Consider the following 23246-nt stretch of genomic DNA (forward strand, 5'->3'; position numbering starts at 1 on the left):
GCTGTGACTCACGGGACCGTCCCCAGCGGCCGCAGAGCCAAACGGCCACCGGGGCCCTTCGAGTTATGCGGAACACGCGAGACACGCGGCTCCGTATGGGCGTGGAGGGCTGTGAAAGCCTAATTGCAGTAATTACAGGCGGGAACGCTCTCCCGGCTCTCCCGTTCGGGATCCGCGCCGCGCCCCCCGCTATTGTCCCGCCATATGCAAATGAGCCGCGCGGGAGGAGCCAATGGGAGCCGCCCCTCGGCTATTGTCCCGCCATATGCTAATGAGCCGCGCGGGAGGAGCCAATGGGAGCCGCCCCTCGGCTATTGTCCCGCCGTATGCAAATGAAGGCGCGCAGACAGCCAATGGGAGCCACCCCGCTGTTATTATCTCATGATATGCAAATGAGGCGCGCGGGGAGCCAATGGGAGCCGCCCCTCGGCTATTGTCCCGCTGTATGCAAATGAGGCGCGCAGACAGCCAATGGGAGCCGCCCCGCGGTTTGCAAGGCGCGTTGCGGAGCCAATGGGAGCCGTCCTTACCCCGCGATATGCAAATGAGGCGCGGAGGTGGGGGGGGAAGCGGCCGGCGGGGTTCCGCGCATGCGCGGCGCGCGCCTGACCCGGCGGCGCCGCGTCGCGGGGGCCCTGAGCACGCGCGGGGAAGATGGCGGCGGCGGCGGCGGGCGGCGCGGCGCGGGGGCGGCGGCTCCGGCGGCTCTGACCGCAGCGCAGCGGGCTAAGGGGGCGCGCCCGGTTCCCCCCCTCGGGGCTCGGGCAGGGCCCTTCTCCCTCGACCCTCCTCTCTCAGCCCCGCGGCCGGGGGGCGCGGCGCGAGGGAGCCAGGCTGGCGCGGTGCGGCGGGCGCTGGCAGGCGGCGAGGCGGCTGCGGCGGTGGCTGCCCGCGGTGCTGGCGCTGGGCTGCTCCCACGCCATGTTCTCGGTGCTCTCGTACGGCCGGCTGGTGGCCAGGGCGGTGCTGGGCGGCCTCTCCCAGACGGATTCCCGCGACTACAGCCTGGTGACGGCCAGCTGCGGCTTCGGCAAGGATTTCCGCAAGGGCATCCTCAAGAAAGGCATGTGCTACGGGGATGACGCCTGCTTCGTGGCCCGGCACCGGACGGCAGACGTGCTGGGTGAGTGCTGGCCTCCTTCTTGCCCTTCCCTTTTCCCCCTCCCTCTCTCTCCGTTCCCCTTTTCGTCCCCCCTTTTCTCTCTCTCCCCTCCGTCCCCCCCTTTCTCTCTCTCTTGCCTCCATCCCCTCCTTTCTCTCTCTGTTGCCTCCATCCCCCTCTTTTTTCTCCTTCCCCTCGTCCTCCCCCTTCTCTCTCTCTATCCCCTCTCCATCCCCCCCTTTTTCTCTCCATCTCCCCCTTTCTCTCTCTCTTGCCTCCATCCCCCCCTTTTCTCTCCCTCCCCTCTCCGTGCCCCCCCTTTCTCTCTCTCTATCCCCTCTCCGTGCCCCCCCTTTCTCTCTCTCTATCCCCTCTCCATCCCCCCCTTTCTCTCTCTCTATCCCCTCTCCATCCCCCCCTTTCTCTCTCTCTATCCCCTCTCCATCCCCCCCTTTTTATCTCCATCCCCCCTTTTCTCTCTCTCCCCTCCGACCTCCCCTTTTCTCTCTGTCCCTCCTTTTCTTTCTCTCCCCTCTGTCCCCCCTGCCTCCCCCTTCTTTACTGACAAAGGAGCTGGTTTCAGTACAAAAAGTTGTTACTATTACAAAAGGAATATTTTTTATTTAAGCTAAAGTAGAGTTAAGTTTCATCCAAGTGCTGTGTTCTTTGAAAGTCAGACAGAATGTCCCTCTGAGAACATGTTTTCTTTTAGCCATTTTTTCCCCCTGGACACTGTTCATTCCTCTAAGACGATAACACCTTGTGTTCAGTATGATCTGTTCCGAGCAGAAGTGTCTTCTGGAATCACCTCTATTTGGAGTTTTCTTCCTATCTCAGGCAGAGCTGGAGCAAGCTCCAAATTAGCAGGAGTTATGATTGCTGCAAAGTTTCATAACTTGAAATTTAGACCTTGGAAACTAATAGAATGTGTGTGAGATTCTGGGTAAATTTATACACGTGCATGTGAGTGGGAAATAGATTCTGTCCCCAGCTCACGACAGATGGAATGGCTCCCTCGTGGTGCCCAGGCCTGGTAAAGGGTGCTTGCTTTCTAAAACTCCAAAATGAGCCTTAGAGAGTTTTATTTACTGGCATTTTGGTATCAGTTTCACCTGCAAACGTCACCCTCCGTTCTCATTTTTCGCTTTCCCAGAGAAGCTTTGCAGCCCTCCGCGCTCGCCCTGCCTGTGGGATGGGGCGCTGGGTGTTGAGGTTCCCCCATGGATGCCCCCGAGGCCCGACAGCTCCCAAAGTGTGTTTTTCCTTCGGGTTTCCCTTTCTGTGAGCCCTTAAATCCCCACCTGCACGCCTTGCGTTTCCACAGAGAGGATCATGGAAGCAGATACTTCCTCGTTTTAGCGCCTGCCGTGTCCTTGGCCGGGGAGAGGCAAAGTGACATTGAGACGGGCTTCAAATGTCAAACTTCAGCTTCGCTGTTTGTCCTGTCCTGATTGCGCTCCCGGGCTTGGATTCACATCTCAAATGAATCTTAAGGGTTCAGATCTTAAAAGTAGTGAATAATTATAGATAATCAGTGGAACCTTCAATTTGTGAGCAGCTTTGCTTTTGGCAGCGCTTGACCTTTCTCCTCTCTTGTCAAGGTTGAATTTGGCTGACACTCTGCAAAAGTTTGTTTCCGAGCAAGTAAATTTTCCTAGAACTTTAAAAAAAACCCACAAACCACCTTCCTTCCCCCACCTCTGTTTGGAGGGGGATTTTTTTCTTTAACACTGGTGGGATTGCACTGCAGGGTCTCATGATGTGACGGTGCTTGGTGAATCTTCACAATTTGGTGCTGTCATTGTCCTTGGTTGACGTTTAATTATAGCTGAGACCTTTTTTCCTCTAACTTGGTGCTACGTTACAGCATTGCTGATCCTTCTCAAGGGAGCTCTTACTCCAAGGGTGATGCTGCAGCTTTCAATCGGTGAAAACAGGTCAAAGCATTTTAGGTAATCTGCAACTTTTCTGTTGAGCCTGTTCCAGAGAAACTTTGTTGTTAGAATTAGCTGTTGGACAACTTTGCTTTAACATGTGACCCAGACTGGCTGCCTTTAAAGTTCACACCAGGCCAGCACTGATAAATAGCTGAGCGATCGGTATTTGCCCCTAAGAGAAACGCGGTCTACTTATAGGTGGATTCTTTGCACGAGGAAGCCGTTAGATTTAGACCCATTTAATGATGTTTAGGGTTTTTTTGCCATATTTGGTAATTACCATATGTGGGCCTATAGCTTGTCTTGTTTTCCTGCTGGAATCAACAGAGAATTGCATGTCTAAGTTGGTCTTCGCATTAATTTTCATGGCAACTTGAAAACAAACAGAGTTGTAGCTCCACTTAAGGATCAAACAGCAAAGAAAGCTTCGGACTGGGATGTCTTAAAGTACCCAGAAGAAAATAATTTAAATAGAAAAGCTATTGTGGGTTTTTCCCTCCCAGTAAAGCTATTTCATGTTAGGTTTTTATTGCTTTTCTAATATATGAAGCAAAAAAAAAAAAAAGAGATCGCTGTACATTCTGCAAACAGTAACACTCTGAGTGTTGATGTAGTTTAACTTGATGTTTAGTTCTGAAGTTTACAGGCATAGTAGTTTTTTCCTTGTTCCTGCTGTTACGATTGTCTCTTTGCTCTCCTTTTCTCAGCCGGTTCTTCTACGCTGCTGCAAAAAATTTCAGCACCAGTGTTTTCCTGCCCTCAGTTCCTCTCAGTCATCAGAAATCTGACACTCTGTACCTATTTTTTAAATACCCTCATAAATTGTGTGCGAAATCAACATCTGCTGAGCTCTGCACCCCAACAAAACTGCCCGAGCTGAACTGTTGCTTTTTAAGCTTCATTTTTCAGTTTTAGTTTAATAGGAGTTGAAGTTGTTTTAGCCGTGGACACACACTAAGAGGGCTCTTAGGGAATAGTGAATTTCAAGCACATCACTTGGAGTTAGTCTGCCCTAGTAGTCATCAGCGACAAAGCCAGATAATCAATTTAAAGTCCCTTCATGCCAGTCTTATCTAGAACCAATATATGGGAAGCGAGCGTGTATGGGGCTGGGTGTGGTGTAAGAGTGAAAGAGCTACTCCCAGCGGTTTGGCACGAGCGCTTGGGGATTCATTTTCTTAAGTCAAACAAAAGTTGAGGAGGCAGTGTGTTTATAGCTGGTAGAACAATGCTAAAAACTTCTTTTGTTGTATGTATGCTGTGTAGTCTGAGGGCTGAAAACCTGACCGTGTCTTCTAGTTCGTGTTTCATCCTTTCATAGTGAGATCAACAGAAAGGCTGCAACGATTGATGTGATTTCAAGGCCTCCCACAGCTATTAAAGGCTTGGTGAGGCCTGTTACTGGTGTGCTTGAGTCCTTGGGGGTTTTATCTCTTATTTTTACCTTTTTTTTTTGCATGTACCTGTTCAATTTGCACATCTTCTTCCCATTCTGAGCACAGGGAGAAATAAGAAACTCAAAAGTGTTTCCTTTGGGATCGCTCTGAGGAAAGGAAATGGCCTTACTAGGAACAATCTCTAGAGCTTCATGATTCAGGCTCTTGTTTCCTTTTTGCTGCTGCTCCTACTGTATTGTATCTTTTTGTATGCCCACTGTCAGTATCCTGGTTGTCCAGATCCCCAGAATATTCAGACATCTTGAGACCTGCCAGGCATCGTGTGCTTCTCCACATCTGCAGTCGTGCCTTTGTGACTTTTGAGAGCACAAACACAGTTTTTCAAAGCTGCAAAACCAAAAATCTTCAGAAACAGACACCTCTGCTTTTTCCTAATTAGCAGGCGAGTAGAATTTGTAGCGCACAGGGAGCAAACCACAGAGTTTTAAAATGAAAAGCGCTTGATACCAACATTTCACTTTGTTAACAAAACTAAAGAGTGAAACTCATTTATCAGTTTTGTGATGTCTCGTGCTGGTGATTTTTTTTCTGTTGTTGCAGTCTGCCTTTTCTTGCTCACTCCTGCCTTATCAGGCTCCTGATGTCTTTGCTAGCTTTTTTATGGATTTTCCAAGCCGTTACGTGAGTCATTATTGAAACATTGCAGCAGGCCATGCGCATCCCGTGACAGCATCTCTTGTACAACGTCTGTGCTGGGTAGAAATTTGGGTGTAGCCAGTGTGAGTTGACGAGTCTTCCGAACTATTTCTGTCCCCCAGCAGTCGTAGGAAAAAAAGCTGTCTGGCAGCAGGGTGCTGTTTGTCCACTGCAAAGTTAAAATCTGGCAACTGCTGTAGCTGCTGCAAAACTTGATTTCAGTTTTATTTTAGGGGAGTGAATGGGGTGTATTGTAGGGCAGCTACTCTACACTGAAAGGAGTTGCACGTTATTTGAGAATTAAGTGTTTTCAGCAGCCCGTGTAGGAGGTAGGAAAACCTCTAGAGTGGTGAAGGCTCTGGAATGCTGTTAGTCTCAATGTCATCAAGAAAAGTAAACTACAGGAGGTAAAAGGATTTGTAGGTGAAATGTCAAGGTTGTCCTGGCAAATAAGAGGAAGAGATTCTTCCTCTAACGCCTGAAGGTCATAAAAGACTATGTGAGGTGGTTTATTTGGTATCAGACCCATTAGAGATTGTTGTCTTATCACAACTTATCACGCTGAAGGAGGCGAGTCATTTGCTTGCTTCGCAGTGGCCTTTTACCTACTGTACTGGGAGAGCTGGGGACACCTTAGAGAGAGCAGGCAGTGATTTGAAAAAGATGGTATATGTGGCTTAGTCTGTAAGAGACCAGATGAAATTTTCCTCTTTTATTGAGAAACATCCTCATTAACAATTTTATTTGCTGACATTCTGGTCATAGAATCATAGAATCACCAGGTTGGAAGAGACCCACCGGATCATCGAGTCCAACCATTCCTATCAAAGAATATGAATTTGAAACAATTAAAACTTTACTTGGTCGATGCAGCTGATCCCAATGTCAGCAGAGCTATTCTTACGTAGTATCGAATATAACCTCTTAGAAATGTGGCAGCTCTTTTTCTGAGAATGAAACTAAAACAAATGTGGTAGCTTTTTTTTTTCTGAGAATGAAACCAAAACCTGGTTCCTGGAAGAGCATTGCACACAACATGTTCTGGTCAGAATTTGCAATTAAACTCTTGGTTTTTACTGTTGATAGCAGACAATTTCCCATTCATGTGCAGATCTGAGCTTGATCGGAAAGCAGGTTCTGTCAGAAATCGTAGAAGGAAATGGTCAAAGCTGAACACAGTGCAATAGGTGAGGCATTACTCATTCCTCTGTCACAGAAATCTCAGTGCTTGCTTTGTTTCATCTGCGCTATCAGTACCACGAGCCTGAGATTGTTCGGGCCATAAGCGATACCCGCACCGCTTGGCCAGTGTCTGCCTGCTGTCCCGTGGCAGCCGTCGAGTGCCAGTAGCAGCTCAGCTCTGGAAGTAAGTTCCATGGTTGCACAACACCTTGAGAGATTAAACAGTTGTAGCTCTGCAGGGAAACTTTTACAGAGGGTACAGAAATAAATAATAGCTTAGTGTTCTCCTGTAGCTCCCAAATCCACCGAGTGATTTATCAGGTTTAAATAAAATAGGTAAGAGATGTGGCTGTCAAAAACCTGTTTCAGGAACCAGAGTGTGTTGTAGCAGGGGGAGAAGATATAAGGAACTGCTGCTTTTTCCTGGAAGCAGGTGCACAATTCGATGTTTTCAGTGCCTTATTTCTCCTTCAGCCTGTTCTTCAACATCATCTCTCACTTTGCTTCTTGCAAGGGTAGTTTAAGGTCTTCTGAAACTTGTAAAATGCCTGTTGTGAGCAAGTAACTTCTCCTTTTGTAAGTAGTTGTCAGTCACACACCATCTGCCATCAGGGTTTTGTATTTAACCAGGTTATTTCTTTGTCAAAACCTTAGGGGGGAGTAGGCACCGTTTGGCTGTAACATCGTGATCCACTCAGGCTGCCAGGGAAGCTGCTGGGAGAGTCAGTGCTGCCTTGGAACATGTGACTTGCTTGGATGGAGACCCTAGCTAGATGTGGGCTTTATCTCATCACTGATAAAACAATAACCCTTATCAGTTTTTGTCAGTTCTGATGTTGACAAATATTAGGTGCTGTATTTCAAACTCGTGTAGTGCAGCAGACAGGCTAAATGGTAATAAGGTGCTTTCTTCTGTATTTGATGCAGTATAAATTCAGTCACGTTCTTGTCTCAGAGATTCATTGCTAATTCAGGTGAGGATCTCAAGAAATTTAAAGCTCAGTAGGATACGAGGAGTGTCTTCCAGAGTTAATTGTGGTTGCATGCAGCAGCAATTCCTGCTGGTGCATTTGTGCCTGCCTGGTTCCTCTGCGTGTGGTTATTATTCTTAGCTGATGCAATGTTTGAGAGGATCCATCTAAGAAGCCATTTTTGGGACCAGGTGATACTTCTGGACTCTGACCACGGGCAGGTTAGTTTGCCAGCTAACCAGAACCTCCACTCACAACACTATTTATATTAAACAGGGGTTGGTCAGTGTCCTGGGTTTGTTCTGAACTTTAAGCCTGTTTGGTTTATATTTGCTCTGAACTGGGTAGAACATCTGGATGCCACTTAGAAGTGTGTGGTGAAAAGCACTTGGAACTGGCTGGCTGTTCCCTGGGCTTCTGCAGTTAAACTTGTGTTTAACACCGTAGGCGTTGGCAGTCAAAATGACTTCGCGTTTGCACTTCAACTAGTGTTTTATCCCAAATAAATATTAATGAGTTTCAGTGCCAGTATCTACACTGGGTTGTGCTTTGTTGTGAAACTTCATTACAGCAACCTCTGAGGGATGTTGATGCACGGAGTCTTTAAGAAGTTAGAAAGAGCCAGGTTTTGGACTGACACACGCAGCGAGTATTTAATCTGGCAGTGGTATTTGTGTATTTTCCAGCAGAAGGCAATGGAGTGGAGTGTTAACTCTCAGCTCTTCTGAAAGGTCTCCATAACATACTTAAATACTTGGGAAGCGTTTCTTCTTTTGAAATAATTTATTGTGAAACGTTTGATTGCTTTATTTACAGTAGTTGTTCATCCAGCCACGGGCATTTCACTGTCACATGGACGTTTGTGTCACTTCTGCACAGGCCTGAATGGGGAATAGCCAAAGAAAAAGCCTTGCTCTAAAATTTTCCAATTTACTGAGTAGCTTAGAAAATAAACGAGGATTGTGTTCAGTTCCATTTCAGCAATCCCTCTCAGCCAGGCTTTTTGTCTTGTGTCTGGCAATTCTGTTTTGTAAGACGGGTATTTGAAGTCAAATGGTGGATACTGGAGGGCAATATTTAATATTTTATGGTGAAACATTAAAGCAGTAGATATTTTGAATATTTTCAATATCTTTTTTTGTCTTAGATGAAAACAAAGATAATGTAAGTGAACCAAACTCGGCATTGCTCATAGCAGTACCTTTGAATTTTCCTTTGGTGTCACAGAAGGAAAACCATGCTATTATATTAAAAAGATGCATTTGTATGAGTTGATGTTTCAATTCTTGCTACTTCTGGAGTTTGAAATGTCTCACAAAGAGTTTTGCTCCTTGTTTGCCGTGTATCAAATATCGCAAGTTTTCTTAAACTTTGTTCTCAGTTCTGTTTCATCCATGTCAATAGAATTTGTTCGATCCATTTTCAAATCCCATAATTTCCCGTAAAACTGTTTCGTTTATGTTGAGAATGTAGAATGTAAAGGTACTGGTTTTATTTTAAAACCATGCTGAAGGTAGGACAGGACGGCTAAAGATCTGAGGGAACGTAGAAATGTTGTTTTAAGGCAAAACCAAAGGAGGTGGGTGTTTTCTCGGTGGCGCCGTGTGGCATGGGGCTGCTTCGCCTGGGTTCTGCCATCGGGCTGGGTGGCAGCAGTAACTCCTGGCTCGGTGCCGGAGCAGGAGGAAGCATTTGACTGCTCTGGCGCTGCTCACGAGCCGTGCTTTGAGAGCCAACAAGGTCATTTAGCTTAAGTTCGAGATACAGTTTAAAAGGAAAGAGAGGAAAAAAACCAACAAACCTTTGCAAAAAAACCCCACGTTATCCATCTTGGGCAAGGAGAAGAAGTGGTTGCCAGCGGTGGTACGCGAGTTAGTGAGCTGAGGGAGGGTCCTGGAGGTGTTGCAGGGGGAGCAAACAGCGGGGCCTGCTTGTGATTGCGCTGATCCCGTTGGCGTCTGTGCCGGTGCTGGAGGAGGAGTGCACAACTTGATTCTAGAGCAGGGATTCTGTTCTCTTAGGTGTGGTACCAAGCTCAGAGGACCTCTTGCAGACCGCCCCGAGGATGATTACTTTGAAGGCTCTGGCAGAATGTACTTAAAGCTGTTTATGGCTTGCAGGAAGGCAGACGGACAAAGCCATTTCATGGCTCAAGATAGAGCATGAAACGTGCTGCCGTGATTAGAGTCAGATTTTGTGCCTGAAGTAAGAAATGAGCAAAGAAAATAAGGTCGTGTGCTCTTATTTTTGCTTTAAAGATTGAGATGAGTCTTGATAATGAACCGTATCAGGTGCTTGCTGCAGTGCCTTTCTTGTGCTCTGTACCAGGGCCGTGGTGTCTCTCTTTAAGTATTCCCCAAGAAGACCAGGGCAAGAATGGTTACTGATAGCATGAAGGAACTGGTAACCTCTGATGAGCTTGTTTTGTAACCACCCTAGGAACCAAAAGCTTTGGAAAGCAATTGTCAAACATCATCTTCTCATTGCATTAACCCAGTGAAGCAATGCTGTGTGGAGCTCACAAAAAGGGAAAAAGGCTACTCATCTGGCAACTTCATGTAATTCAGGCATCGTCACCCCAACCGAGGCTTGGTTTCTATTTCAAGTTGCTGAACTTTTTCTTAATAACCTCTCACTCTAGCCTTGTCTGTGTGGCAGCAGAACACAAAGGGTTAATCCAGTATTAACCTGAAGTTGTGGGACTTGTGAAGAGAGGATTAGTTTGTTCTTGAAGGAACCAGAAAAGGCATTTCCGAGAACGCCAGGGGTTGCTTTTGAACCAGCGTCTTCCCGGGGGCTCGTCCCAAGAGAATACAAGGATCTGCTTTCCCCCGGCGTTCCTCAGAGAAGGCAAACGGACAAAGCAGGTGTCTGAAAGGTTGTGCACTATTTTTGGGAGAAATCTGATTAATGCTGATAGGCTGTTCAGAATCTGGCTATAACCTCCTGTCAGATTAGAGTTCATGCCAAGGTCGGCTCTAAACCTTCCGTCTCGGTTTCAGATGGTGTCCCGCGTGAAGGGCGTTTGTAGATGAGGCAAACTTTGTTTTACCTTTTCAGTCAAATTCTCCTTCCTTGGTTAAGAGCGGCGTTTTCCCTGAGGAGGCTGTTCTTCCACATAATCTGAGCTCTGAAATTGGTCCTCGTGCCTTAACCCTGAAGATATTTTAGCTTTATTGTGTTATGGGAACCTGTGCTTAGAATGGTTGGGCCCTTATGTGCTGAGGATCGAAACAATTTGGGGGAAAATTTTGAAGTAGAAGTGTTATTGTCTCATAAATAATACCTGCCGGCATTGTTTGGCTTTTATCGTTAAAGCCGGTTGAGGAAGTTCAAAATAATGAAGGTTAATGTGATTGAAACCCCTGCGTTCCCCAGATTCCACGGTAGTTGTTCTCTAGTGGAGTCAGCCTCCTTTCAGAGTTCTCAGCATTGCATTTTTACCTTTACTTCAGCAATTTGTGTGTTATTTAGAGATTTGCCTAGGAGCTGATGTCAGAATTTACCTTAAAAATACTCAGAAATTCTTTTTCTTAAAAAAATGTTTTTCAAGCACGTGCCATGTGCATACGTTTTTGTTACTGAAGCATCATAAGTGATATAAAAAATGAAAGACCTTGTTTTGGAAACCATTTCTGCTCATGTAACACTCGTTTTCTGTTTTCTTCTAGGGGTAGCAGATGGCGTAGGTGGCTGGAGAGACTATGGGGTTGACCCTTCTCAGTTCTCAGGGACTCTAATGCGAACGTGTGAACGTTTAGTAAAAGAAGGACGGTTTGTACCAAGTAATCCTGTCGGGATTCTCACGGCAGGTTATTGTGAGCTGCTGCAGAACAAAGTACCTTTGCTTGGTAAGAGAGCAAAATATTTACATTGGATCTGTGATGTGTGTTACCTAGATGTGTGCTTGGGCAAGGTTGCTTGAGCCTGTGGTCAGCTTCTACAACAAATTTGAAGGAATTACCTTCTCTTAATTAACCAAAATTAAATATCTTTTAATTTACCAAAAGGTGTAGAAATGTCTTGGTAGCATCCTTCATTCCTCTTGTCTGTTTAAAACCTGTCTTGATTCATTCAATAACGCAGGGAGTGTGTGTGTGTGTGTATACACATAGCAGTTTACCCTTTATTTTATGTACACACACACATGTGTGTGTATATATATATATATATATAAATAAAATAAAGGGCAAACTGCTGTTATGTGTGAAGGGTGGTGAGTTACCAGTGCTTGCTGAGAGTTTCCCAAGCAAGCTCAGCAGCCGAACGCTGTGGCATGTGCGCTTGCTGTTACGTGTGTATAAATAACTGTTCTCTGCTGAAAACTCTTAATGGTTGTGGCTTTTTGCTTAAGCTATGCAAGCAAAAATATTTTCTGACGATAATTGGATGCAGTTCTGCTCATTCCTTGCTTTACGGCTCCTGCAGCCTTTTATGACCAACGTATTTTAAACCCAGCTGGTTGACTGAAGTAGTTTGTCATACAAACACTGGTACCCTATGTTATTTTTATAATCCTGTGGGGAAAATTCATTACAGATTTTTTTTGAAAGCAAACTAAAGTAAACGCTTGGCATATTCTATGTCAAATGACTTTAGACAGGGCCTTCCAGCTGCCTTGGGAGTGACTGGTGAGCAGATAGAGGTGACATTTGGCCTCAGCTGAGCACCTTGAAAAGGGAACACTGTTCTAAAGGGCATGTGACCTCTTATGCACCAAGAAAGTGTTGCCCTGCATGGCAGGCATGCTTCTCACCTGACCTTAAATGTCTGTGCCAGGGGAGTGCTCTGTAAGCTATATATAACTGTGTCTGCTGAGCTTGGGAACAGATGCTCTCGCATTATATGCCTAAAGAATAGGTTCAAATCTCAGAATTGACCTTAAGAATCACTAAAATAGCAGTGGTCGGTAACTGCGTTAGGATTTTGTGTTTAATAGTGTTTATTTGTGCAAAGCAGACGTAGCTGTGAGTGGTCTACAAAGCAGGCCACTGGTGAGAGCTCTCACAGCGGCTTCGTAGTCGGAGGGAGCCCTGCTTGGCTTGACCTTTCGAATTCTGAAAAGCAGCGTATGCTGAGTCACAAGATCTGCATTCCACACATGGCCTCCTGGTTACACCCTGCTAATGGAGTTAGAATTTGAAACTAATGATCCTTAGCGTTTCTCCTTTAACCGAGAACAGTATTTTTAGAAGGAGAAATAAACTGGAATTACCACGGCAATGAGCATTTAGAGTTTACTTAAAATAAACTGAAGGGAGAGGACTTCAAGAAGGAGGATTCATTAGGCAATAGCTTTTCCTTGCTGTTGTGCTTTCAGTCTTAGCTCATCAGGATTGAATTCAGCAAATATTGAAAAAGAAAACTTGGAATGTGAGGAAGTTGTGCTGTTTGTTTAAATATTGTTCTTGTATTGTAGAACAACCTTGGACGGTGTCACATACACAATGTGAATTTTTCCTAGGGCACTGCTGCCACTCAGTAAGAGGGAGGAAGGCCCTGAATATTCACTAGGGAACAAATCAAGTGCAAGTTTATTGCAGGGAACTCCCTGTGTTAGAAGGGGAAACATCTGGAGTAGGTGCTGCTGGAGCCAGCTGGACTGGAGCGCTAGCAAGCCTGATCGTGAGTTTAGCTCTCTGCAAGCCTGTGGGCAGTCCAACACGAAGCAGTGCCTGGAAACTTCTACTGGAAGAACATCAGGATAGAAGGTGGAGACTGTTCACCAGTCAGGGTTTAGGTTAGAGGCAGAAGTCAAGAAGTGCTTTAGCAGAATTTCACCCTCTTCAAGAGGGACATTTCTTCTGGTGGCTGTGCTGTGCTGTTTGCAGAAATGAAGCACTTGCTGTTTGCTGGGAAGGGCTCCCTGTGTGGATGGGTATCTGTGCAGTACAGTTATTTTGGTGGCTTGCACCCAAGCACGGCTGGTGGCTGCTTCCCAGTGAATGAATCAAGAATGCCTCCGTGCCCTCAAGCGTGGCTGGGATAGTTGAGTGTGGCTGACAAGTAGATAGGTTTCTGTTCTGTCTTGCTTTAATGTGGAGTAGTATTTGTCTCTGAAAGATGCTTTCATTAAAGTTGTGAAGTCCGTGTCCTGAAAAGGAGACGGGATTATTATTTTTCTAAAAACCTGAAGATAGATCTGCAGAGCCGTGCTCTGAAGAAAATCATTTAATGACCTGACAAGACTAACATGTAAAACTTAATTGCAAGCAGTTCTTTACTTGGTGTGGTTTATTTACAGCTGATGAGTGAAACTGTGTGGAGAGCACCTAGCATTGTATGGATGCTGCTAGAATTCCATTATCTCAATGATTTTGGAATTTCAGTATTTTATGTGACTTCTGTAAATCCAGTCCTATAGCAGAATGTGCTGACGTACATCGGGGTGGAAAACTGTAAATAAAGTGGAACAAAAGAGGCGTTTGTCAGCATAATGTGTTTACCAAAATCAAAGCAGGAAAACTAAGTTCTATACAAAAATCATAGTTGGTGTTGCAAAGATTTCTAGCGTTTTGCTACCTTTCATATAAACTTAATTTTGTATTTTCATTTCTCCTGGTTTGTAAGCTTTGATAAATATTTGAATAGTTGGGCTGTGAATCAAATCGGTGGAGAGAGAGTAAGCTAACTCCAGTGACCACGTTCTGTTTGCAGGGAGCAGCACAGCTTGTATAGTAGTTCTGGACAGAACAAGTCATCGTTTACACACAGCCAACTTGGGAGATTCTGGCTTTTTGGTAGTCAGAGGAGGAGAAGTAGTACATCGGTCTGACGAGCAGCAGCATTACTTCAACACTCCGTTCCAGCTGTCCATAGCTCCACCGGAGGCAGAAGGAGTCGTCTTAAGTGACAGGTAAGATGGGAGAGGACCTTAGATTCTTAATCTGTGTGTGTGACCAGCTCCCAGAGGCTGCAGCTCCGCTGCCGCAGTGTTCTGTGTGGCTGGTGTGTGCACTGCTCATCCTGCAAGAGAGGCTTGTCTGACCCGTGGCTTTCATTCCCCGTCCGTGCTCCCCGAGCCTGGTCTGGAGGAGGCTAATTTAGATATCTTGGCAGTGAGGTAGCAAGGACTTGAAGAATAGAGGAGAGGGACATGTGACTGTAACTTGTATTTCCAAATAGCTGTTTCCCGCAGCATATTGTATTTGAGCAAAACGAGCAAAAAAAAAAAAAAAGAAAACGTTTGGCAGAACACCAAGCTGGGAAGTGAGAGTATTAGGAAAGGACAATCTGTTCACAGAAATTAGTTGTTTCAGAGGCAGGCTCGTACTTGTGTCTTCCCCTAAGAATGTCAGGCCGATCCATCCTCTGACTTTGTGAATTCTTACCAGCAATATGAATCAAATAATAAAAAAAAACCAACAGCTTCCAAATAATTATTAAAGTACAGCTCTGAAATAGTGCTTGTGCGGTCATTAAAGTGATTTCCCTCTTCAGAATGCCCGAGGCCGATCAGGGGATCTTCAGTGACCACAGTGTACTGGGAACATATAAGAATCTTAAGATTCTTACTACAAGGTTTGGACTTGAAGGTCTTTTCCAACCTAAATGATGGTGTGATTCCATGGAGTATTCCATGGTGCAGTCGGAGTTAAGACTTCAAGAACAAAACAGCTTTTTTTGACAATGGTGGTTAAGGTGCTGAGTCTCCTGCACGTGGCTTCATTAAAAGGCCGCAGAGAGGAAACCAGGGCAGAACTCAGAAATCAGAACTCTTCAGTAATCTAGCCTCTTTATTAGACTAAAATGAAATGATTGTTTGAAATTCCAGAGTTGTAAAAAACTTAATTTTTCTGAGATTTTGTCATCCATGGGAAGACAAAAAAACCACAAGGCAGAAGGATAATTGATAATGTCCAGTGGAAGTCAGGAAAGCAAAGCAATGTGAGTCATCACATAATAAGGAAAGCACAAGATAAATTAAGCTCCCACATTTCAATTCTGAATCATGATTATAGCTTTCTGGCCTGTTTCTGCACTGTTCCTGACGTTAATTAGTGCTCATGCAGTGCTTCTCCAGTACCTTTTTTTTCCACATTACTTGTTGTCCCAGTGAGATGTTAGATTTGGCTGTAAATGGGAGCAGGCAGGCAGCCTTAACTCTGTTCACCTGAAAGGTTTGTCATGGTTCTGCTTACGAGAATCGAGACTTTGCAGCAGTGTTCATGGCCAAGACAAATGTTGTCTCCTCCCGGTGTTGTGTAATGCTTTAGTCTGAAGTAGATCAACCGGCTGTTGTCTCGTGGTAGTGATTTCAAGCAATGTTTCATATTCCATTGCATTAGAAAGCGATTCTGAACCCATAAGCGCTTTGGCCATTCCTGTTATGAATTTACCTTTCAAGTACAGTGCTCTTATGTATTTAAGATGAGCGAGAAGGAAGCCTTGAGCTGCCATTCTTAATGGTTTCCATGGAGATACACTGGTGAGACGGATTAGTTTGCAGGATTGTTCATCTGGGAATTTTAAATGCAAATCCTTTGTGTAATAGCTGGAGCGTTACCTGTTTGCAATCACGGTTCTTCTGTTGTAGCTCTCTTGACAAGCTGTCCCGGTGCCAAAGCTCCAAGGCTGGTGATTATTCCTTCCCTTTGCAGCCACATCACAGCAGCGAAGTACAAAAGCTGTTGGGGTGTAGTTTGAGGTTGCCTGGTGTCTCCGTGAGAGCTGGAGTCCTTGTCTCTAACATCTCTGTCGTCCCCACAGCCCCGATGCTGCCGATAGCACTTCATTTGATGTCCAACTCGGAGACATTATTTTGACTGCCACAGACGGACTGTTTGACAACATGCCTGACTACATGATTCTGCAGGAGCTAAAAAAGCTGAAGGTAAGCGCGTGTGTTCCAGATCTCTCCATCTTCTGCACCGCGTATCCCTTGCGGTTCGCACCATTCCTTTTTATGCACCTAACTTTTGTATTTTACACCTCCATAAAGTCCCGTCGCTTAGAGACTTTTCGGTTACTTCCTCGTGCGAGCAGGGGGAGGGGACGTTGACCTCAGAGCACCTTCTTTTGGATCTGCAGCCAGGCCAAATCCAGAAGCAGCAGCACAGGCATAAATTTCCTGAGCAGCAGCTGGTACCGTGTCACTGAGGAGTGATGGAAGAGAGAGGAGGAAGGGGAGGGGAGAGAAGTTCAATAGCGGGCACTGCCTTTGGCCAGCTGCTCACACATTGTACTTCGTCTGTACTTGCAGGTTGTACATTATAGACATGAAAATAGTGTTCTCTTATAGGTTATTTGAGGGGGTGAGCTGTATACTTAAAAATAATTGGAAGCTTTTCTGAAGGCTTATAAAACCGTAATTGTATGGGCTGCCCGAATCGTGGGTTGTGTGTGCTTGAAAATCTTTAATGATCTGTAAAAAAAAATATTTCAGAGCAACTTTTCCAGGTTCGTGACCACAAAGGTTCTTGTTAAATAGTAAAAGCATATTAAAATATTTTAATTTGGATGAGAGCATGTAGCTTAAGGCTATTTACTTAGAGAAAGGGAAGCCTACTTAGAAGATATCAACATGTATAACCTCCCTGAGGAAACTGTTTTGATGTTATGAAATGCAAATAAGGTTAACGTGTAGAATTACAGTGCGGTTTAAAAAAAAAAAACAAAACTGCCTGGTCTTAGCCTGCAGCCACGTAACGGGGAGGTTGTGTCAGGCAGAGACTGGGTCATAGAATCAGAGAACAGTTTGGGTTGGAAGGGACCTTGAAGCCCATCCCGTTCCAGCCCCTGCGATGAGCAGGGACACCTCCCACTGGATCAGGGGCTCCAAGCCCCATCCAACCTGGCCTTGAACCCCTCCAGGGATGGGGCAGCCACAGCTTCCTGGGCAACCGGTGCCAGGGCCTCCCCACCCTTATCATGAAGAAATTCCTCCTTATGTCTAGTCTAAATCTGCCCCTCTCCAGTTTATCCCCATTGCCCCTTGTCCTATCACTCCAAGCCTTTGTGAACAGCCCCTCCCTGGCTTTCTTGGAGCCCCTTCAGGTACTGGAAGGTCACTACATGGGTGCTGCCATGTTCGGAAGGGCCTGGGGGCTGCTGAGCTGCGAGGCTGTTCCTTACGCTGCAGCCAGGTCAGAGCTCTGGGTGCTGGGTCCCACTTTCCTCTCAAACTGGAGATGGAATAATTCCCTTGTGGAAGAAAGTTGAGCTCCACCTTTTGGCGTGTTTGGGAAAGGCGTTGAAGTTCCCAGTTTGATTCAGCAAAACATTAATCATGTAAATGCCTGCTGCCTCCCCAAACGGCGGAGAGGAGTCTTGACACGACACGGCCTTTTAAAACAGTTACAGACCGAAGGAGCGGTGGTTGTGTCCTGCTGGCTTGAGCTCCAGCAGAGTTTCTGAAACAAGAAAAAGAGGCACTTAAAATGCAGTCTGTAGCAAGTTTGTGTGCTTAATAAATATTTTTCTTATCTAACTTCTAAAGTGCCCCTTCTCCTCACGTGTGCTCTTGTCGGTTTGGACAAGACAGGAAGGGAACTAAGCCTTCCTGTTCAAGATGAAACAGGATTACTGCAACAGATCCTACAAGGCTTCCAAACCCAAGCCTGGTAGCTGCTGGTAGGGAATGGAGGTCTGGGCTGCAGTTGTGAAAATTTGCAGTTCTAACCCCAATTTATAAAGCCTAAGAGGTGGGGAGGGTTCCATTGGGAGCCAGTGGCCTGATCTGGGGAGGGGAGGCCCAGCGGTCAGGGGTCTCCAGAACTGACACACAGCAGCAAACCAACTACCGGCTGACTTCTTGATAAGAATAACCTTTCTCCCTCCTGAATTCAGAACTCCAACTATGAGAGTATACAGCAGACTGCAAGAAGCATTGCTGAGCAAGCTCACGAGCTGGCGTATGATCCCACTTACATGTCGCCGTTCGCACAGTTTGCGTGTGACAATGGATTGAATGTGAGAGGTAAGGTTTTCTCCTCCTCCCACTCCTGCTATCTTTGAGAAGCTTTAAGCAAAGTGAAGTTCTTGTTGTTCCAAAAATCTGATAGGAAAACGGGGCACTAAGAAATGTGGTTGGCAAGAGAGCAGCAATCTGGCGCGCTGGCTTTGGCACGGGCCCCAGCTCCTGACGCAGGTCATCCCAGGCCTGGCTGATCCGAAGCCTCCTGTGGGGAAGCAGCTGGAGCGCAAGGAAGGCGGCGCTCCGATTTGTGTTTTACCTAGTGTGTACGGTCCTGCCTGGGAGTCCTGATGGATAAGGGCTCTTAGGGAAGTGCACTCAGCTTGTTCCTTGGATTCAGGGGTGTGTTGTTCTTTGGGGTTTTAAAGGTTTTATGTTCTGGATGGTTTTCAGTTGGGATTCTGTGTGCTCTTTGGTGGGGTTGGGTTTTTTGGTTGAAGTGTCTGACCCTCATACCACCAGCACAGCACACGTGTGCTGATCTCTTGGTTCCATTTCCTGTGGTCTTAAACACTTGGCAGGGTTCAGAGCCCCATCAAACACCCTTTTTTTTTTCTTTAAATATACAAATAGAATTCTGCTAGTAATGATGATCTTATGATGCAGGATTTCCTGCAAGACCCTTAAGGTCTTTCCTAAGGGTAGTGGCGATAGCTGTAAAGCTTAGGCTCTGTGTTGCTATAAAGCTCCTTCATTTAGTAATGAAACTGTGGATCCCGAGTCCAAAGAACTGTTTTGACTTCCAGAGGACTGGTTTGATTTCCCACGTAGCAAAACGCCTCTTCCATGAGCTCCTTCTCTAGGATATGAGTGTATTGCTCTCGCAATTGCTTGGCTACTAAAAATGTTAAGTAGCTTTTGAAAAGATATGCAGTAATGCGCTGCCGGAGAAGACACTAACGCACTCTTTGATTTACAATAAATCCCTGAGCAGGCCCATTTATCGCAGCTTCCTTGTACAAAGCATTGTCAGTTGTTTTGTACATCTGTTAAAAAAAACCCAAAACGCCACTAAATTGTCTGCTAGGAAACAGGCTTTCTGCTCTGCTGGCTAACAACAATGCTCAGGGTTCTGTACTCCCGGTAATCGTTTGTGATCTCCCTAGAGCTGAAAAGGAAGGTGCTGTTCTGCTGCAAAACGCGTTGCTCCCCTCGGTTGCATTTTGGGAAGGAGGTGGAGGAAGCAGAGTTCTTGTGTCTTGTGTTTAAACTTTCTTAAAAGAGCTTTCCGTAGGGGAATGTCACAGGTTCTAAGGTGACCCACTGATGAAATGGTTTCATTTTTCTTGTGTCGCAGGGGGAAAACCAGATGACATCACCGTCCTTCTTTCTATCGTAGCCGAGTACACAGACTGATCTGCCCGGAGCGTCAGCTTCTGACGTTTGTGTTGTCCCTGAGCTCCTAGCTTCTCACGTACGGTTTCCTGCTGGCAGGAGTGCTTTCTTCCTTCGCAGCTGATCTCAGCAGCCAGTTCTCGAGCTCGTTGCCTGCCTTGAGACACAGCTGAAGTCCTTGTTAAGAACCACTCTCCTAGTACACTGGTCTTTATCTGCCAGCAAGAAATGAAGAAGCTCAAGGCTTGAAGCATGTCTCTCAGAGCTTAGTCGTTGTCCTGAAAAGGGAGGGTCGATCCCACACCGTTACCGCGTTTGGAATGTGACTTGCTTTCAGAGGAGTAGCGTTGGTTTATCATCTTTCAGACTAGATTCAGTAGATAACACCTCTACCGGGGGGCGTATTACTCTTATTTACTAGAAACATTCACCGTTTGTTGAAGGGTGCGTTCCGGAGCACCGTGTCATAAGCATAGTCTTGTTACAGTGATAGCTGAGGTTTCGTGTTCCTGAGCTCCGGTTTTCAGGAGGTTTGTAACTGCTGTAAACGTTCTGCTCTTGCCATGCGCGGTGTCAGCCTAGGAGCCTTTTCTAGTACAGAATTTCAAACCCCATACTTAGTTCAAGTTCTATGGATGCAAGTGTGTTTTGTGATTTCAGGTGCTTAACTGTGATCTTAAAAGTTCTGCAGATCATTCGTCCCTACTGGGCCTGGTATCTGGATGTTTTGGCTGTGGAGAATTCTTATTCTATTTTTTAAACAAAAATTTTCTCTCTGTCTCAAAGCCGTGCTCGCCAAAGCTGAGCTCCTTTCAGCATCTGAACCCATCTCGCCAGCATGGGATGATGTGGCATAAACGCTTCGGTGAGGCTGCACAGAGAACAGATCAACCTCAGCTCTGAACCTCTTCACTTCTGGTAGATAACTCTGTTGTTAATGAAGCATAATTGGTGTCAGTAACAGCCATTCCCACTTGTGTAGAACAGAATATGCTGCACGCGGTGCAGCCCCGTTGATCCTTATCTCCCTGGCTCAAACAAGCACCTCTCTGTTTATGCTGTGGCCGCAGCAGCAAGTCCAGAAATGGAAACTCTTAATGAATAATCAGAAAAACTTACATTTCAGTAACTAAAGTTTAGGGTTTTCAAACAAACCTTAAATGATGTTTACAGTTAACTAACAGCCACTTTCAATATGACATTTCCTTTTGAATTACAGTAGCTCACACTTGTTCCCCCTGTTCCGACAAGCTTTCCTTTTTCTTTCCTGAGGTTCATACAAAAAGCCGATAGCTGTAAAGATATATATATTTTTGGTCAGTTTTTCATTAACTTTTTTGCTGGTAGGAGAAGTATGTAGAAATAAATTAAAGCCATGTTTTTATATATAAAAAGTCGGGTAATGTTGCTCTTTAGGTGAGTGCAGTTAAACTCGGTCAGTAAATAATCTTACCTGCTCTCAAAAGGAGATTTTTACTACCTGGTTTATTGTATTAAAACTGTTTAAGTTTGAGGTTACCTCAACTTGTTTAAAGAATTTTTGTGGACTTGTACTGTATATTTGCGTAACTATGTCAAGCTTTTATTTAAGATCATTTAACATGTACCATGTACATGTCATTTTACGATATTTCAATGCATCATGCTTGTAACAGGCATTTCATTTCTAAGTGATTAATTTGGAAGCTCTTCAGTAATTTATCTGCTATTCCTAAATTGGCTTAATGTTAGCGATCTATTTTAAATCACCTTGTAATTACTTGTCAAAATGCCTTAACCACCCTAACTTGACCAAAATCCTATTTTGGTGAGGGCACGGGGAGGATTGTGTTCATGAAGAATTAGTCGTTTGCCATCCGTGGAGCAGTGAGCGGTGGAGAACTTTGCACAACGTGTCAGTCCTTGGTGTTTGTTGAATCTGAACAAGCTGTACCTAGAGCTGTCTTGTTAGAAGGAATGTATTCACGCTGCAGTACAGGGCTTTGTTTCTCACCTTTGGGAGGGGGCTCTCTCTCAAATCTGGGTGTCTTTATATTTTATTCTCCAGTATTTAGTATCACGCTTCTCGATTAGAGCAGATTTGATCAATTACTCTTTCCCTTGAACTTGCCTTACGAGGCCGCCCCTGCAGACCTGGACTGGGTCGCACTCTGGCTCTTGGCACACTTGTCCCCAGCCCTCGTTCTTCCCCGGCCTTTGGAGATCCAGATGTGGATCAGAGAGGTGAGGACGGTGATGGTGTCGCGTGCGCTGTGCTCGGCCTCTGACATCCCTCAGCAGAGAGATTCGGTCACAGTCCCCGAGGTGGAGCTGTGCTGCTGGGTGGGTGGGACCCCAGGCCTGGCTCCCGGTGTCCGAGCTGAGCAGTGTCTGCAAAGCCATTTGCCTCATATCACATTGTGGGATTTTTTTTTCTTTTAATAAAGAACAAATTGGGGTTTTGATTTACAAATCATGAGTTTATCCCTCACCAGACACACCAAAGACCAGTAAAGCTGATAGCTTTTCCATCTGTTTATAAAGCAATACTGTATTATAAAGAATTGATATTTTTATCACATGCTTGATTGTTTTTGGTTTTTTGGGTTTTTTTTAGTTTTTTGGGTTTTTTTAAGATGTGCACTCTAAACATATCAAACCTAATTTCTTCCTATGAACTTAAGCTGTCTGCGCACAACAGATTTTTGGGAAAGGAAATGACAGGGCCCTTAACTATCAAAACAATTTTAAACGATGCATGAAGCAGTAACACTTCCTAGGAATTAGATTATTGTGACTATTCACGAGAGGAACGTACAAGAAAGGTGTTCCATGAAAGGGAAGCAGTGAGCGGAGCGCAGGCTGATGTTCAGCTGCTGCAGAGGGGAGCGTGTTTGTTACCAGGAGCCAGTGGCTCAGGAGCATTGAAGGAAAGGAAGAGTTTTTAGACACCTCTAACCAGGATTGCAGGGCTGGCAGGAGCTGAGGGTCCTGCGGCAACTGGGTTACCTGGGTAGAACTGGGCAAAGACGTGGTGAGTTGGAGAATCTGTGGTTCCTTGCTACTTTTGGGAGACCTGCAACATACAGCTTCCCTTGAAATGTACTTTGTGTTTATGAAGCAGGTACGGCTGGAAAAAGTCCAAAACAGAAACCAGGTTTTGGGACCAGAGCGTTAGGAAGGAGTTGAGGGAGAAGGGAGCAGTGAAGGCCTGGCAAAGATGTGAAGGGTTTTGTGATGGAACCTCCCATCTCTTGATAACAAACATCCTTTCTCCAGGGGAAAAAACAGATAGTGTGTGTAGGAACCGACTGTATGAAGTAGTTTCTTACAAAGGTAGCTGAAAACATGAAATGAATCTGAGTCTGTATCTAATGAGGTTGCTTTTTTGTTGTTGTTAAATGAGACTATCACCTATGCTTACCTAAGAGGCAATTATGTGAATTTCTTGTCTGAGGTATAACTTATGCAGGAATAGTTCTGTAAATACATTTAAATGAATTGTAAAGATATTTAATAAATATAGTATTTATACTAAAATGTGTTTTTTTAAAGTAAAGCTGATTGCAAAACCTCTGTCTGTTAATGCAGTGATGTCACAGTTGGTGCAGAGATGCGCAGCCACCACTGCTCTGGGGTGCTGAGCTCTCGCTTTGGCCTCGCACAGCATTCTCAGACTGTGTTTGAACGGAGGGGCAGGGAGAGGGAAGGGACTCCTGCAGATCTGAACCA

At 45.4% G+C, this 23246-nt stretch overlaps 1 protein-coding gene across 1 annotated transcript; it reads left to right on the forward strand.

The window, feature by feature from the left end:
• The first annotated feature begins 791 nt into the window (after positions 1–791).
• Positions 792–23087, forward strand: PPTC7 (protein phosphatase targeting COQ7). Its single transcript, XM_069871131.1, has 6 exons — positions 792–1123; positions 10957–11136; positions 13943–14141; positions 15995–16118; positions 18074–18203; positions 19498–23087. Exons 1-6 carry the CDS (start codon positions 922–924, stop codon positions 19554–19556), a joined length of 894 nt encoding a protein of 297 aa, XP_069727232.1. The 5' UTR covers positions 792–921; the 3' UTR covers positions 19557–23087.
• The last annotated feature ends 159 nt before the right edge of the window (positions 23088–23246 follow it).

This window comes from Phaenicophaeus curvirostris, chromosome 17, assembly GCF_032191515.1.
Source record: "Phaenicophaeus curvirostris isolate KB17595 chromosome 17, BPBGC_Pcur_1.0, whole genome shotgun sequence".
NCBI classification, from domain to species: domain Eukaryota; kingdom Metazoa; phylum Chordata; class Aves; order Cuculiformes; family Cuculidae; genus Phaenicophaeus; species Phaenicophaeus curvirostris.